At 40.1% G+C, this 17,579-nt stretch overlaps 1 protein-coding gene across 1 annotated transcript in view; it reads left to right on the top strand.

The window, feature by feature from the left end:
- Positions 1-4,384: 4,384 nt before the first annotated feature.
- The window catches only part of dnai4 (dynein axonemal intermediate chain 4), a 29,973-nt gene continuing 16,778 nt past the window's right edge, over positions 4,385-17,579 (top strand). The window contains exons 1-7 of the mRNA XM_061717899.1: positions 4,385-4,521; positions 8,750-8,879; positions 10,035-10,183; positions 10,827-10,933; positions 12,416-12,560; positions 14,239-14,375; positions 14,499-14,630. Coding sequence (XP_061573883.1) covers positions 4,385-4,521; positions 8,750-8,879; positions 10,035-10,183; positions 10,827-10,933; positions 12,416-12,560; positions 14,239-14,375; positions 14,499-14,630 — 937 coding nt within the window. The remainder of the gene's footprint in view (positions 4,522-8,749; positions 8,880-10,034; positions 10,184-10,826; positions 10,934-12,415; positions 12,561-14,238; positions 14,376-14,498; positions 14,631-17,579) is intronic.

Below are 17,579 nucleotides of genomic sequence, written 5' to 3'. Positions count from 1 at the left end.
TGCCTCAATTTCTCCCTCATTCTCTGTAATAATAATAATAATAATGATAATCATCATTATCAGGTGTTGTTGCAGTTAATATGCATTTATCCTTCATTTACATTAGCACCTACTCTCATCTCCTGTTTAAGGGTACACTACACTCCAATTAAACAAAATTGTATACTCATGTGAAACAAATAATCCGCCACACTCCAGGACTAACAACATACGTAAAAGTTTTTTTAAATTTTTTTTTTATTAGCAATAGATGAAGAATGATTTGTTTTGTTCCCTCCACTGCAAATCAATGTCCTTGTGGGGACAAATAAAATGTCCGTCTGTCACATAGATTCACCCACCCCTGTTGTTTTTATGCTGTATCTAATAATCTGAAGGCTGCATTAGAGTGTAGTCTATCTTTGCATTGCAGAAATGGGATATGTTGTTAACTGTGTGTCATACCCAAATGTGATCTTTTTTTGTAGTAGGTGTGGTCATCGCTCCCTTCATTCACCACTGCTGAAGGCCGGCCCCGTGTGGGGACTTTCATCCTCTTGGGCTTTGGGCCATGAATGAATAAGGTAGGCACAGCATCAGGTCGTAACATGAATTGGCCTTTTTTGTTTTTTTGTGAACTGGTTGTCCTCAAAATGTACCTGCAGGGAGATTTGTAAGATCTGTTTACACTGTATACTTTAAATATAATTTGAAATGTCATTATTGTGTTTGCTCATTAATGTGATGGCCTTAGAAATGTAATAAGCAACTGTCTTGTCACCATGTCAACATTATTTACCTGACAAAGTTTTCTGCTGTTATAATTTCCTTTAACTTCAAAATTTTCTCTGCTGACCATAACCAGCCATCTTTTACGTCGTCCGTGTCCTTGGGGAAACCATACATTCGATGGCCTCCCTCTGACCGATTGGTGCACCCAAATGCTGCACGGCCGACCATGATATGATCACTGTTCTAAATACAATAATAAATGTAAAAAAAAAGATTGTCAGATGTCACCTTGATTATTATTAACATTTCTGATTGACTGAGAGCACTGTAGTTGTTAAATAATAAAATGAAACCTTAAAAGTACAACTTGCCTAATAAAGTGCACACAGTGTTGATGAATACTTTGTAGTGGTGTGTATATTTAATTGACACTTTTATTTTGTTTCCATTGATGAATATATAGACATTGAGATAGTGAATTTAGTGAATGCTCGGATGCTAGATTACTTTTTCTCACTCTTCTTTCTGTATCCCACAGGTTTGGTTGATGTGCACCGATGACATTGCTAGTGGATATTGTAATAAAGCCAACTTTTACACCAGATACGCCTCTTTTTTCAAATTGTTCCCCTTTGGAGAAGTCAGAGTGGGTCAAACACTACATTGGACACCTTTTAAAAAGTGGCTTAAAACCTTTTTGTTCAGGGAGGCTTTCCCTGGTCTTTTATAGATGGTTTTTATGCTTTTTACTCCTGGTCTTTTATGTGTCTTGATTTTATTCCCTTTGTTTATGTTAGCACTTTAAGATTTTATGAAAAGTGCTTTACAAATAAAATGTATTATTATTATAACACTGATTACATATTAATCTATTAAAGCAGTCCATCCTGCCCCTTGAGGTGGCATCAGGCACTTTTCAGAGTATTCTAATAAAATATATGCTCATATTCTCTGTAAGTGTGTAAAAGCAGCTTGTGTTCCACTGTAAGAAATGTAAGACATTTTGTAGCCCCACCTTTGTTCTGCTGCCCTAATGCTGGAATACAGTCTCTGTTAAATCAAATTGTTCTTCCGTAATGCCAAACATATTGTAGGGTCCAACCCCAAAACCTGAGGTGAACCCGAGTAGCCAACCACAAACAGGCAGGAGACCAAACAATTGAAATAAAGAGCCAGATGGCTGTTTATTAAGGTGAAAAAACTGACTCAGGGGTTGATCCGGAGGGGAAGGCAGAGGAAACGGGGGAGCGATGGTTGGGGGTCCAGGAGACCAGGGTCAGTCGTGAGTTGGCAGCTGGGGGGGGGTCACGGAGATCCACGAGAATGGCTGTGAGGGGAACAGAGGCGTCGAGGAGGGGTCCAGGGAGGCAACATAGACACAGGAACAAAAAAGCCTTGGGACAAAAAACAAAGAGGGATTAATGTAAGCACGACACAAAGGTTCAAACTCGAGGGCTGAAAAAAGCTAGAGAAAGTTTCTCGAAGGGCCTGATTTAGTTACCGCATGGGTTCAGTACAATCAAGCACTGAGTGAAGGTCCAGGTCTTCTTTTAAGCCTGGGCTGGCGATTAGTGGCAGCTGAGGTAGATGGCTGATCAGCAGCACCTGTGCTGCTGGCTCTCCCAGCCAGAGGAGGAGGACTCCTAACACATATTTTTCTGTGATGTAAGAGCCTTCATACATTGTCTTTTAATTATTCTACTTGTTCTCACAGACAGACACTTGCTCTTAATAAATCGCTTACATTAATCTCATGTAGCTACACAAGAGATGAATTGCACCAGATTACAGTTCAATTCCTAATTTATCCACAATCCATGAAGCGAAGTTTTCTCTCCCCCCCAAAATAACACAGAAAAGCTTGTCTAATTACGCTTTTAGTTGTCATCCAGCCATTCAATACACGTAACTGACATTGATGTATTCCCAGTGATTCATTATCAGCTGTAAATGTACTTGTGTACGGATTATTATTATTTATTTACTGTTCAAAAGCGAGCTCACAGCTGTCTGTCCCATAGACTAACATGACAGCCCGAGCTTTGTTTTGGAACTCGCGGGGCTGACATGAACCACGTGACCGCTCTGGCGGCGAGAACAAAAGTTGTCTCCACTCTGTTTTATCCATCGCTCTGGGTTTCCTGTCTCTGTGTCACATGACTGCCACGCCCCTTTAGGAGACCGGAAGTAGGTCCTGAGTTTATTGAGTCCTATGGGAAAAGTGAACGTGAGCACAGATTATTACCAATTCCTTCTCCCCATAGTAACCTAAGTAAATATGGGACCCATTTTTCAAAAGCCACAAACCTTCTGAACATTCTGACACCAAAATAGCAATTTTCAGACCGACAGATTAGGAGAAAATGAACTTTGTTTGAGACCTGTCTCTGTCTGAGCAACACACTCTCGCGAGATTTGGCTCTCATCGTTTTCCCATCGGATAAAAGGAAGTTTAAAACTAAAATAAAACTTGCTTCTTTGCTTAATAATAGTGTTATTTTTATTATTGAAGTCTTTTTGGAAGAAAGTTGTACTGTATCTAGTGTTGTATGTTCCAAAACGATGTGGGGAGAGGGGCGACCACGCCCACTTAGGAGACCGGAAGTGTATACCATTTCATACCATTGGCAGTAACGGTAATGCGCTATCTTCTGTATAGAGGATCTTTGATTCCGGTCTTTCTGCTCGTTCCCTCGCCCGTCTGTCTCCATGACGCTTATATTCCGCGCAGGGCTTGTTTTCAAACAAAGTTTCAAGATGGTAGCACGCAGTAAACAGTCTTTGAATATTCATCTGATTAATCATCAGCTGCATTTGTCTTCTGTTGACTATTTTCCAACAGTGGTAGCGGCACTCGCAATAATTTGTCTAAAACTTAAGGTGTTTCCCTCCATCTTCTTTGAAGTTAAGATCTTCTTTGTGTTGAAGATAAGTCTGGCAGAGATTCTAGGAAAGTTACGATCATAAAAAGAATTAAAGCTGCAAGCAGCGATGAACGGGCCCTCGCACTCACGGCCACCGCCCCCCATAAGCATATCAGACATGACACCACCCACAAATTTCTATGTCAAACCATTCAAAACTTATGGCAGAAAATAGGAACTATGAAATATCGACCAATAAGAAGAAGGGGCGGGGCTAATTTGCACCAATTATGGTCAAGGACTCAAAACCATGTCCGATGACACCACCCACGAGTCTTTATGTCAAACCATTCAACAGTTATTGCAGAAAATCAGAAGTATCACATATCGACCAATCAGAAGAAGGGGCGGGGCTTATTCAGGCCAATGAAGGTCAAGTACTCAATACTGAGTCCGATGACACCACCTACGAGTCTTTATGTCAAACCATTCAAAAGTTATGGCAGATAAAAGTTTTCTAGGGGGCGCTGTTGAGCCGTTAGGCCACGCCCATTAATGCAAACCATTAAATATCAAATTTATCACCAGGCCTGGCTTGCATGCAAAATTTGGGGAACTATCAAATATGGACCAATCAGATGAAGGGGGGGGGGGGCGCGCTTTTTGGCGTCTAGCGTCACCACGGTAACACTTTTGAAAGAGAAAAGTAATGCGCGTAGTCGCAGGATGGAGACGCACATTTTGATGAATAACACACCTGAGTGCACTTTACGGTTCGGGCCGTATTAACTGCCGAAGGAATGGCATAAATGGCGCCGGTGGGGGCTGGGTTGGACAGCGTTGGGGAAAAACTGGCGGCCATGTTGGCCAATCCCTCCCATCCACTGCTCATGGAGCTGACGGGGATGAGGAGCAAATTCAGCGATAGATTTGTCCTCCCCTGTTTGTAACTTTTGGCCACCTGCTATAATGAGCTTTAAAACACCAACAGGGATCATTTCTTCCGGCAGGAAACGTTGGTTCTGATCTGTACCAGCAGATGGCGACATTTCTACATAAAGATACCAAATGACACCATATCATAGTGAGTCTTTTAGTTCAAAGCTCACCAGAAATAAACCAGTAACTCACTTTATATGACGTTAGTTTTAGCATGCTTACCTTTAACCAAGTTTTCTTGTTGCCGGTGATGGTCGCTCCAATCGGTTTACAAAGAGTCTTGATTCCCTGAAGATCAGATGTGTCCATGTGACCTCTTTACCCAAAAAAAAGCAATGAGTTCAGAAATTTCTTCCCAACTTGTCCCACCCCAAAACTAAATAGTGCTGACAGGATCTTGTCTCAGCCTAATATCCTCATCTTGTTATCTATAAACAAACATATCATTATATTTCATCATCACCGTCATCCTTCATTTAAAAAAAATGTATCGGTCTGTTTTCATCAGTGACAAAAGACGGTCAATGAATTTGTCACCAAAATCAAAACTGCCAAGGAGACGCAAAAGAAAACAACCTTAATTGCAATAATGACGATATATACATACAGGACTGTCTCAGAAAATTTGAATATTGTGATTTTCTGTAATGCAATTACAAAAACCAAAATGTCATACATTCTAGATTAATTACAAATCAACTGAAATATTGCAAGCCTTTTATTATTTTAATATTGCTGATCATGGTTTACAGCTTAAGAAAACTCAAATATCCTATCTCAAAAAATTTGAATATTCTGGGAATATTAATCTTAAACCGTGAACCATAATCAGCAATATTAAAATAATAAAAGGCTTGCAATATTTAAGTTGATTTGTAATGAATCCAGAATGTATGACATTTTTGTTTTTTTAATTGCATTACAGAACATAAAGAACTTTATCACAATATTCTAATTTTCTGAGACAGTCCATGAAGAGTAAAATGAAGAGAACAGACTGGTGACAGAGCCCAGTGCATCATGGGAAGTCCCAGCAGTCTCAGGTGACAGCAGCATAACTAATGAGATGGTCCACGGCACCCAAGCCAGCCCCTTTTTAAAAGCCAGATCAAAATAAAACGTGGGCCTGATCTTGAAGGTGAAGACGGTGTCTGTGTCCCAAACACTAAATGGGAGGTGGTTCCACAAGAGAGGAGTCTTGATAGCCAACGTACAAGATTTTTTCCCAAGATCTTTAGAAATAAAAGGTGGGTTGGATAATGGTTTATTATTAGCTAGCACTCCTTGGTCAAGACCAGCACTTTTAAGTAAAGGTTTAATTTCAGTAAAAGCCCAAATTACATAGGCCATCAATAAAGATGAATTCAGAGAACATTAATTAAGGGAAAACCCTCCTTAAACCGTCAGGTTGGGATGGGAGACCTATTGAGGGTTTAGAGGAACCTTTTATTACTACGAGAGTTCAGCAGGACAGAAACATATATTTTGTTATTTGCTAACCAGACCTTTTCTCATCATCATTCACTACTTTATAAAAAAAAAAAGATAAAAAAGCATTCAGTAAAAAAGCTCACACTCTTCATTATACATTTCTTAACTGGAAATTTTGTCCTTTTAGGAGTAGTTTTAAATCACTATACTTTATACGTATATTTATACGTTATTTTATTTATTAAAGTACTTGAATTTACTTTAAGATTATTTTAATTTAAGCTATTTTTTATTAATTTTAATTTATTTTATTATTTTATTGATTTAATTTGCCTGAAGATGATTATTTTGTACTTTTGTCTGTTTGAATGGTTGAGTTAAGAAAAAAAAAAAAAAAAATCAGACGTTACTCAACAGTTACTCAGTACTTGAGTAGGTTTTTCACTAAGTACTTTTTTACTTTTACTCAAGTAATTATTTGGATGACTACTTTTTACTTCTACTTGAGTCATATTATTCTGAAGTAACATTACTTTTACTTGAGTACAATTTTGGCTACTCTACCCAGCTCTGTTCATCTCCTCTTTTAAAAAGAGCTGCTTCTGGAACTTGTGACCTCTTTAGAACATGTAATGCATATTTTTTTTGTTTAATTTTCACTTTCTTCATACTTTGTTTCTTTACACAGTTCTTTTCTTGCTGTATGTTGCCAATGTTTTGTATCCTTGTATCCTTTTGTATCCAACTGTTATTTATCAAATATATTTCTTATTAATTTCCCCTGCGTCCCCGTTGTCTCAAATGTCTTTATTTTAATATACAGACATGCTGTTGTCATTTAAGTAATCATCCATTCTGCAACAAAATGTTTATTGTGATAACTGACGGTCGATCTGCTGATGTTGTGCAGGAGTGTTGCAGGATCTGCTTACGTGCTGCTGACTGAATAACTTTTGAAAGCTTTGAGTTTCGCAAGGTATGAAAACATTGCTCCTGAAGCATGCAGCTTTGTTGCAGTAAAATGAAGTTTTAGTAAACATTATATACTGATAGGCACACCTGTAGGACTATGACAGCAGATCATAGCCTGCTTCTTTTGTTGTAGATTGATTTTATTTTAACATCCTTTGTTGATTTGTTTCTCTTGATTTCTCTGTGTAGATTTAACATCTGAAGCAAATCCTCAGTAATGTGGAAAATGAATAAAGTTAAAACCATCAGTCATGTCATCATTAATTCACTTGAGTTCTGAGCAACAAAAGAAATGAGACACCAGAAAACTTATGGCTCAGTCAGTCAGTGTTCTTGAACAATGCCACTGGTGTCTCTATTGGAAACCATAGACCGTAGAAAAACGACAAAGCATCATATATTATGTGACACATAGGTTTTCTGGTTTTGAAGCATTTCTCTTCTGATCAGTGGCGGCTGGTGATAAAAATTTTTCGGGGGGCGGTCTGGCGATTGGGGATTACAACACAACTATAAACTCTACTTGAACATACATTTTTTTTGTTATTTTTTATTACATATCACTACATATACTACATAAACATATACTACATATACATGTAGCATATTTTACATAAACATATTTAAAAATTTTCAAGTAACAAAATAAGTTACTATATACTATACTATACTTTCATTTATTATATAGAGATATTGACAGATATTGTCTGAAAAATGGTTCAAATGTTATTTTGTTATTTGAAAATTTTTTAATTTGTTTTGTTGATGAGAAAATATGTTTCTCTGTTTTTCTTATTTTTGTGAGGGGGGATATATATTGTTTTTCCGCACTACCTTGTTCTCTATAGCTGATATAACATGAATTACTCCTTTGAGGGATCAATAAAGTTCTTATTTTTGCCATCTCAGAAAATGAAATATATTATATTTGGTGCCTAGCTGTTTCCCAAGTATATCAGTGCATGTGTGAATGGATAAATGAGACGTAAAACGTAAATTTCTTTGTCAAAAGGCGCTTTATGCAAATAAGTCCATTTACTTGTATTAGTTTACAGCGCAGTCTTGCCACATCCAATATGGCGGCGACGATGACGTATCGCAGCAGCTCCGTGTGGCGGATACGGAGAGATGTCTATGGCTGTTCTGATACTGTGTAGTCATGTTGCCCTGAAAGCTTATCGGAACGAAATACATCCATGTCAGCCAAAGTTGGCTGTCTATCAACTTTAGATGAATTGCCCTGACGTGGTATAAAAATACCCGCCTCCACGTTGTGATGGATGTGAACTGAAACAACACACACGGAAACAGGCTGGCCCGGCGCATGCGCATACGTTGGTCAGGACCGTATGAGCGCTGTGGCGCGTCACGTGAATTAGATTTAGACATGTGTATATTAGACATATTTTAAATGTGTAATGTGTATATTTTTATTTATTGGTAATTTCCTAACATTCTTTTCTAAGAGAATGGTGTATATCAACCCGTTGTGAAAACCCCAAGAAGCTCGAGTGTTAACTGTTGTCATAGCAACGCTTGAGCCTCAGCGTTAACTGTTGTCATAGCAACGCTTGAGCCTCAGTGGCTTCCGAGGAGAAACTTAAAGAAAAGTTTAAGAAACGACTTAAAACAACGGGATGAAGAAAGCAGGCAGTATTCATTCGTGAGTTGAACTATGTTCACATCATGTTACTGATTTTAACCGAGTAGTTTTGGCTGAACTTTAGTAAGGTAAAAAGGTTGGGGTTTTTTTGTTCCATAAAGGGTGTTAGAATAACTTGTGAATTTCCAAATGATATTGATATATATGGTTTGTTTGTTTGTTTTCTCAGATCTCTCTCCGGTTCTGGGAGCTTTAGACGGGGACCGAGCTCCAGGTTTGGCAGTTATCTGGACCGGAGAGGAGACCGCAAACGGAGCGAGCTCAAGCAGACGGAGCATGCGCAGAAGACACCAGCCCGGGTGGGTGTAACGGAGCTGGGTAGACGTGGTGGGGAAATAATTTAAAAGCAGAATTAAAGAGCAACATATAAAGGTTGTATATATGTACTTGTATTCCTCACAAGGCTTTTATTTAGCTCCAACGGTTAACGGAAAAAACAAACAACATCCCCAGCCTAACTGCTGTAAACGTTCATAAGGTGAGATCTCACAACAGTAGATTACTGAAATACAGAGGTGGGTACATTGTACTCAAGTAAAAGTACTGTTACTTCAGAATAATATCACTCAAGTAGAAGTAAAACGTAGTCATCCAAATAATTACTCAAGTAAAAGTAAAAAAGTACTTTGTGAAAAAACTACTCAAGTGCTGAGTAACTGTTGAGTAACGTCTGATTTATTTTTTTAACACAACCATTCAAACAGACAAAAGTACAAAATAAACATCTTCAGTCAAATTAAATCAATAAAATAATAAAATTAATAAAAAATAAAAAATAGCTTAAATTAAAATAATCTTAAAGTAAATTCAAGTATTATATAATAAATAATAAGATAAATGAAATAATAACAGAATAAAAAAAATAAAGCACAAGTAGCACAAAATTTCAAGCCTTTGTACTTTTCTTTTTTAACCAGGCAGAACTATAACAAGCCCATGATCTCATATAGATCTACAGCTTAAGAAAACTCAAATATCTCTCTCTCTCTCTCTATATATATATATATATATATATGTATGTATGTATGTATGTATGTATGTATGTATGTATGTATGTATGTATGTATGTGTGTGTCTGTGTGTGTGTATGTATGTATGTGTGTGTCTGTGTGTGTGTATATATATATATATATATATATATATATATATATATATATATATATATATATATATATATATATATATATATATATATATATATATATATATATATATATATATATTAGGCCTTGTCTCTATTACAGGTTGGGTCTTGTGTGGTGTGGTAGACCTGGTTTCTGTTGTACAATACATTTATTTCACTCTGAAAGCAAGGAATAAACAACATAAACAAATGATTAACAAAAGAACTGCAGCACAATTTCTACTGGCCTTAAAGTTCCCAGTACTGTTTGATCAAGTTGATCATACGTTCCTGTGTGTCCGATCATGTGACGTGGCTGTCTGTGTTCCAGGTGCTGGATGATGGAGAGGACGTCACTCCTCTGCCTCTGCTTTCTTCAGAGCCAGGAGAGGTACCGTCCAGCCTGCCTACTCTGGATGAAATCTTCTCTGGATCAGACTTCTTAAAATCCACATGTAGCTCCAACCTGCAGTCTTCCAGGTACTTAGACCGTATAACTGAAACGGATGATTTCCATGTTTGCAGCTGTGTTTACATAGAGACTGGTTTATAAAAATGGGTGGGTTATAAATGTCTTCAGTTGTTGGTTGTAACCGATACACCTCTGCCACTGATCACAATTAGAAATGTAATATACAGGACTGTCTCAGAAAATTAGAATATTGTGATAAAGTTCTTTATTTTCTGTAATGCAATTAAAATAATTAAAATGTCATACATTCTGGATTCATTACAAATCAAATGAAATTTTGCAAGCCTTTTATTATTTTAATATTACTGATTATGGCTTGCAGTTTAAGATTAAGATTCCCAGAATATTCTAATTTTTTGAGATAGGATATTTTAGTTTTCTTAAACTGTAAGCCATGATCAGCAATATTAAAATAATAAAAGGCTTGCAATATTTCAATTGATTTGTAATGAATCCAGAATGTATGACATTTTTGTTTTTTTTAATTGCATTACAGAAAATCACAATATTCTAATTTTTTGAGACAGTCCTGTAGACAGGAATCAGGCTGCAGGTGTGCTACTCATCAGGGTTAGTGCAGGTTCTGACAGGAGGAGGAAACCTGCACTGATGCTTCTCTACCACACTTCTCTGCATGTTGTTGTTTTCCAGATTGTTCTCCTTCATGGACAGTTCCTACCATCCCACCCTGTCTTCCAAGAACACGGAGGACAGTCTTCTGTTCCAGGACGCCGTCCGAAACCTCCCTGCTCCTCTCAGTCTGTCACTTTTATTATCCATCGTGTTTGTCATCCACACCAGTTTCTTATCTATTTAAAGAATAGACACAAATTATTTAAATGATTGTATTATCTAAAAATGATAAACATCCTAAAAATTTGTAAAAAAAAAAAAATCAGTAAACAATAATTTACAAATGTCACAAATCCATATTCATATGGAGCATATGAAATATATCAGTTGTTGAAATGACCATTTCTATTTTACGTTACATGAAAATAAGAGCTTGTTTTGAATTTGATGGCAGCAGCACGTTTCCATCCAAAGGCTGAAAAAAGTTTTTTTTTTCCCCCTTAAAGCAGCACAACGTAACTTTCAGCTTTTCTGAGTTTGGCGGCATCTTTTGGACAAAAGCGGTAGTGCTTTACCAGAAAGAACACTACGTTTCCCATGAGCACCAGCGCGTACTTCCGGAAAACTCCTGTCCCGTGAGGCGGAGTCTCTCAGAGGTCAAGACACATAGGAATCTCTGTATGCCGGGGACAAGGCAAAAATCAATACTGGGTGATCTAAAGGCCGGGACACAGCAACCCGATAATCGGCCGTCAAGCCGTTGGGCGAAGTCGGTGACTCCAGTCGGGTTGATGTGTCCAATGCTGTCGTCGTCGGCATCAGTATCTGCGCTCATTTCGGCCGATTCAACATGTAGAATCGGCCACTAGCTGTCGGCCGTTATGACCAATCTGATTGGTGGAGTGCTCAGCCTTGATTAGGCAATCAGAGTTAACTGGAAATGACGATTGTAAATTTACTAGCTAAACAGCGATGGTATAAACGTCAAATTACATTCTTATCATCGCATTGTTTGAATTAGTGGAAAATAGAAACATTTTCTTGGACATATGCACCCTGTGTCCTCCTCAATTGTTCAGCACTCGCTTCAGAAGTCTGCATCTGTGGTGGGATGACACTTCAGTTTGAGCATTTAATATGTTTTCTATGTTCTATTTTGAACAGACTATGGGTCTCTGACATGACAAAATCATTTTATTAAATGTATTTACACTTTTTACTATGCAAATATTTTACAAAAATTATGATTGGAATCTTATTGTACAAACCTCAATTCCAGTGAAGTTTGGACGTTATGTCAAACATAAATAAAAACTGAATACAATGATTTGCAAACCCATGCTCAAGCCATAGGCCATAGGGAGTACTGGGAGTTTTCCCGCTGGGCCGGTCCGTAATGGGCCGGCAGTGGCAGGACTTTTGTTTTTAGGCCCAGTAGTCCTGCACACGCATTTTCAAGACCAGTCCCGGATTCCAATCACTTTAATGATGAGCAATCTGTGAGAGAGACGAGAAAGCAATCACATCATTTATCCTGTTTTTAAATTAACATTTTACACAATGTCCAAACTTCATTGGAATTTTCAAGGATGTTTTCCTGTAAAATCTATCTTTTGTAGTTCATGTGCTTTAACACTGACTTGTGTCTGTCTTGTGTTTCCTGTCAGACCTGCCGGTGAAAAGAGAGCGTGTGGAAGACGAGGTGTCAGACAAAGTGCCTTACATCATCATTTCTGAGACGGACACCATTTCACTGCTTGACATCCCCAGCACCTTCGTCTCTGAGGATGATGAGGATGCAGAAGCATTGAAGTGAGTGTGGGGGTTCGCCATAGTCTGTATTAAGACCACTGAACACACTCTGTGACATCATCAACTGGAAAGTTTATGGAGACCAAAGTCGCTGCAGCAATGTTAGACGCTCAACTGACCAACCACCCTCATGTTAGAGGTTGTTTCACTACAGAGACAGAAATGAGGTTGGATGGAAAGATTTGACCAGAATAAATTTAAGTATTTAATAAGTCAGGTAAGTTTCTGAAAGCTGCCAAAGTCACATGACTTTACCAGCTCATGAGCTCCATACTCCTCACCAGTTTTAGCTGACAAAGCTTTCATTTTCTGTTGATTCAAGGGTTTGATTAACAATAACTGGATGTCTGACAGCCTATAGGCACGGTGCGCTGTAAGCTCTAGAGCTATGGAGTAGGCTACGGCTACGGCTACGGCTACGGCTACGGCTACGGCTACGGCGTAGGCTACGGCTACGGCGTAGGCTACGGCTACGGCGTAGCTGTGGCAACAGAGCCTGCACGGCACTGCAGCGCTCCGCCAGCCGCACCGGCGCTCTCCGCTCTCGCTGGGATGGAGGCGCCTCCATCCCCACGGACCCCCATACAGCTTCCGAGCCGGAGCTGCTGCGGCTCTTCACGTGTCCCCGCGGGCTGCTGCTGCTGGGCAGAGGGTCCTGCAGCAGCAGCCCGGACTAACGGCTCTGCTCCCCGCTCTCACACACAGCGGGGACCGAGCTGCTCTGGAAATAAATACATAATAACTACATACTGGGGGTCCGTGGCAGAGGGGAGGGAGGGGGGTTACACTGGGACACTGTGAGCCCAGGAGGACCCGTGGGACGTGGACACGGGGGGCTGGAAGCGAGTGCGCGCATGGGACAGGGCGGGGGGGCATGGTTTAAAATGAAGGCATCTGATTGGTTCTTTCCCTTCCTGCCAAGCCTCTGGTCCTGGACCGATCCGTTTCATTCGGACCGAATGGGCGGGGCTTAGAGGTGCCTCTTTCAAATCTTGCTAGCTTTCCAAAATCAGGGATTTGTTGCATAGAATACCTTTAAGTAAGGTTACTCACTTGTGGTGACTGGGCCCAGAGAGGGTTTCTACAAGGAGGTTGTTACTCACCAAGCAGCCATCTGGAGCCCATGAGTTGAATCTCCCAGGCAGACAGGAGGATTGGCTGTTTCAAGAATTATGGACGTGGAATTTCTAATCTCATTCTGTGATATTATGCTATTGCAACACCTGCACCAGCGAGCTCAGAGGGATTAATGGAGCAACTGTTTAATATCTTCTAATAAATGTACTATTATGAAATGACAAAGTAAAACTGAACCTTGGAACTGTTAGATGGATTGCTAGTTCAGTTAACAAGAAAATGCAGCTAACATTCAAGACCACTAAATATACCTAAATTAGTGGTTTAATATAATTTTACCTGATGTTATACTCAAAAAGTCACCTCTCTATAATGTGAAATCTAACTTTTGTTAGTTACTCACTTTTGGAACCAGCCCCTACTGGTCACTAGAGGAACTGCATGTTCTTCTGCTCGTGGACCCTTGGGTTCAGCACATGGGTTTTTTGAAACAAATGACAGCCATCAGAAAAAACGGTCACCTCTGTCTGTAATAAAAGCGTACTACATTGAATTAAGCATTCTTTGATAGAGGTGTTTTTCTATTTCTTTATTTCTATAGGGAGAGAGACATCCTTTACGCTGATCTAAAGAAGGAAACGGGGAACAAAACATATGCAGATCACTCAGTCCAGACTTTTAATGGAGCGCTGAAAAACAAACAGACCCAGACCAGCGAGATCGTCATGGTTGATACCGGTGAGGCTTCATCTACGACTCAGATATTCTGTCATTTCTAGCATCTTCAGCTGCTTCACACCTGGACATCCATGATTCTCACTGTAGACAAGATCAGCCCTGAAATTCTGTTATTTCTAACAGCCGCTGCTGCTTCAGTCCAGGACATCTACAACTCTTATTGTGGTCAGGAGGAAATCTCTGAAAAGGAAAACGTTGCTGAGAGCACCAAGAGAGGAACCGAGAGGACAGACGGGAACAGTAGCAGCACCGCAGGTGAGATTTATATCCTCATTCATTCATTGGTGTTACCAGTACTCGAGTTGTAAAAGTGCTGGTGGATTTTATCATATGGGGACAGATAATTGGGGGCGGCAGTAGCTCAGGTGGCAGAGCGGGTCGTCCAATGATCGGAAGGTCGGCGGTTCGAATCCCGCTCTGTCCCAGTTTGCTGTCGTAGTGTCCTTGGGCAAGACACCTTACCCACCTTGCCCCGTGTGAATGTGTATGAATGTGTATGAATGTTGGTGGTGGTCGGAGGGGCCGTTAGGCGCGATATGGCAGCCACGCTTCCGTCAGTCTGCCCCAGGGCAGCTGTGGCTACAAATGTAGCTTACCACCACCGGAGAGAATGTGTATGAATGAATAATGATCTCTGTAAAGCAGGCACGGCGCCAGGATTTTTTCTCTCCCGGTGCTAAGGGGGAGCTTGACCGATACGTGGGGGTGCTAAGAAAAATATTGATTTTCATGACTTCAGTTACTTTATAAGAAGCTTCTCGTTTTTTCAATAAAAGCAGCTATGATACACAGCACGAGCATGTTTGATATAAAAGTAGTTTTATTTAGCCAAAGAACATTCAACAAAATAACTAAGCCTAATACAGCGACTACAAGGCAATGGCAAAAATGTTTCACGTGCAAAGGTGACAGATTCAGCACCGGACAGCACCCATGCGCCTGCCAATAACCAGACATCCAAAATGCGACAAGTGTAGCCTATTTATCCCATATGCATAATTAATGAAAACAAACAACTATGCATTGGCAATATTGTTTCGGATCACAACATCATGACTTAAGAAATTTAATTATTAGTGAAATTAATAACATAGGCTACAAAGTGCAGCCGCAACGAGAAGTGCAAACAGCTTGTGTCTAATTATTCGGATCACAACATCGTAACTTCAGAAATTAAATTAATAATGAAATCAATAACATAGGCTGTAAAGATTCGGACCACAACATCATAAGGTCAATCAAAAATTGAATTAATAATTAATAATATACAAAGCCACAGCGAGAAGTGCAAACATCCTGTGCCTGTTAACTGCGCACACACTTAAAGAGCGCAAAAGAAACTGGCTCATCACAATCTTGGTGATTATATTTCTACTGCAAACAAAAATACATGCCACGTCCTGCTGTGTATTCGTTACAGTGTAACAGATTAAATGTCACATCACATCAAATGTATCGCAACCAGTGATCGCAACATCAGGAAAAAACTCACCAGTTATTTTAGAGGAGAACGATGCGTCTGTTTTTGTGGTTGAGTGCAAATGAGTCTATAATCTTCTGGACATCCAGGGCCTTGGTTCTTTCTGCGTGTATGGATAGGCAGGCAAGGTTGCTGAGTCGAGGATTTGCCATTCTGTTTCTCAGGTAGGTTTTTACGCGCCGCATGCAGGAAAAACTGCGCTCGCATGAAGCGGAGGTTACAGGCAGTGTAACAGATATGCGTAAAAGTTTATAGATGTCCTGAAAGGAGTCTTTGTAAGGTTTGAGCATGGACAGAAATTCCAGTGTGCTGCTGACTGTTTCACCATGTTCTTTTTTTTTTTCTAAGAGCCGTCGCATTTGGTGCACCTCGGCCAGCAGATCGTCCTTTTTGATCTCATACAACTGCGCCATGGGCTCAAGGCTCTCCTTTTCAAGGAATGAGGCATTTTTGGGGTTGAGGGCTGACGTGCCCATGAGAACTGCACCTGCTTCTGTTGAAAACCGTCGTGTCATTTCATTCACTAGTCGGTCAATAACAGGGTAGAATGAGGATGTTCGGAGTTCATCCGGAGAGGACATGGATGGATGTTCTGTTTGAATTGGAGCTTCAACTACATATTCCTGCAGATGGCGAGGCTTTTGGGATTGTCTCTTCTCTTGTTGGAGCTGCGGTGGTTTTGCGACACCGACTTTTGCGCACAGGGCCTCTGCCTTGCTCCATATGGCTCTCCAAGAGTCCTCTGTGCGCTTTTCTTTTAGGCCCGTGATGACAGAGTGCGCAAGGTCGGTGGCAGTCTCCAGCAAAAGATTGGGGGACTGTAGAGTGTCAGACATGAACTTTGCTGTACGAAAAAGATCCTCAAACAGAATAAGGTGGAGGATGAATTCAGCATCAATGAGTGAGAGTAACGACCGTGCATCAGTGGACCTGCGTGGATTTGGTTGCGCCTTAATGTCATTTAAGGTTGCAATGATGGCGGGCAAGGTTTTTTGCACTGCCCACAGCGAGTAGTACTGGCAGGACCAGCGTGTATCAGACAGTTTCTTAAGTTCAATGGGCTGCTGAGAAGGCTCAAGTTCCCTTTGCTTCTTAATGAAATGGGCATGGACAAATGAGCCTGAGAAAAACTTGTACATATCTTGCACAATAACAAAAAAATCCCCCGCTGGCTTCACGTTTCTGACACAGTCCACCAAAACAAGATTGAGGCGGTGTGCATGGCAGTGAATGTAGATTGCCTGAGGGACCTCCTGTCTGAATTTTTCTTGGACCCCGTTGTGCACACCGGACATTACTGCAGCGCCGTCATAACACTGAGCAATACAGGCAGTGTGATCAATGTTACATTTACTGAGAGTGTCTTTGATCATAGCGAAAAGTGACTCTGCATCTAAACCGTCAGCTGGTGTGAAATGGAGAAATTCTTCCACAACGTCATCATTTTTCAAGTAGCGCACCACTACAGACACTTGTTCCGTTTTACTCAGGTCCTTACTTTCATCTACCATCAAAGCAAATAGTTCAGCATCTTGTATTTCACCACTTATCTGATCCCTAATCATATTTGCCATAATATCCAGCATTTCATTCTGTATATCATGATGCGTGTACTTCGCATTTCTTGGATTATCTGATATTTTCTGTGCAACTGTTTTGTCAAATTTGCCTATAATCTGTAAAAGTTCAAGGAAGTTTCCCTGGTTGACAGCCGTGTCATTCTC

The sequence above is a fragment of the Cololabis saira genome, chromosome 3 (genome assembly GCF_033807715.1).
Source record: "Cololabis saira isolate AMF1-May2022 chromosome 3, fColSai1.1, whole genome shotgun sequence".
Taxonomy (NCBI): domain Eukaryota; kingdom Metazoa; phylum Chordata; class Actinopteri; order Beloniformes; family Belonidae; genus Cololabis; species Cololabis saira.
This window is presented reverse-complemented; position numbering and strand designations above follow the sequence as displayed.